We start from the raw sequence: 546 nt of genomic DNA, 5'->3' as shown, positions 1-546 counted from the left end.
GGGCGGGCCGGGCCGGCCCCCGGGCGGGGCGGGCGGCTGTAACGCGGGCCGCAGTGTCGCAGGGATTCCGCCGAGCTGTGGTCGCCTCCGCCACCATGGGGCAGATCGAGTGGGCCATGTGGGCCAACGAGCAGGCACTGGCCTCCGGCCTGAGTGAGTGCGCGCCGAGACCTCGGGCTGCGGGCCGGGCCGGAGGGGGCGCCGAGACCTCGGGCTGCGAGCCGGGAAGTGGGGACTGAAGGCGGGGCTGGGGACCTGCAGCTGCAGGGCGGGCTGGAGGTGGGGGTGGGCTGCGGCCAGCCGGGCAGTCAGGGACCTTAGCCTGCGGAGGGGGTTCGGAGACCAGTCCCCCGGCTCCTGCCCACCCTCCAGCTGTCCCCTCCACGCTCCCCCACCCCCGCCCGGACCTCTCCACCGAGAGAGGAAGTTGCAGCTAGGGAAGAGGCGTTTCGTCCTTGGTGGTTTCCGGGGAGTCACTGCCCACCGGGATTGGGTAAACCCAGCAAGTGGACGCCCGTAGGGCGGGGGGCGGGGGGGGGGGGGGGG

At 74.4% G+C, this 546-nt stretch overlaps 1 protein-coding gene across 2 annotated transcripts in view; it reads left to right on the top strand.

Moving 5' to 3' along the window:
- Positions 1 to 16: 16 nt before the first annotated feature.
- Positions 17 to 546, top strand: part of LOC110591514 (cytochrome b-245 light chain) — an 8,356-nt gene continuing 7,826 nt past the window's right edge. Inside the window, exon 1 of one of the 2 annotated variants that reach the window (XM_044911270.1) lies at positions 17 to 153. In XM_044911270.1, the coding sequence (XP_044767205.1) occupies positions 96 to 153 (58 nt within the window). In that variant the 5' untranslated portion in view covers positions 17 to 95. The remainder of the gene's footprint in view (positions 154 to 546) is intronic. The other variant, XM_044911271.1, reaches the window with a different exon arrangement.

This window comes from Neomonachus schauinslandi, chromosome 16, assembly GCF_002201575.2.
Source record: "Neomonachus schauinslandi chromosome 16, ASM220157v2, whole genome shotgun sequence".
In the NCBI taxonomy this organism is placed as follows: domain Eukaryota; kingdom Metazoa; phylum Chordata; class Mammalia; order Carnivora; family Phocidae; genus Neomonachus; species Neomonachus schauinslandi.
This window is presented reverse-complemented; position numbering and strand designations above follow the sequence as displayed.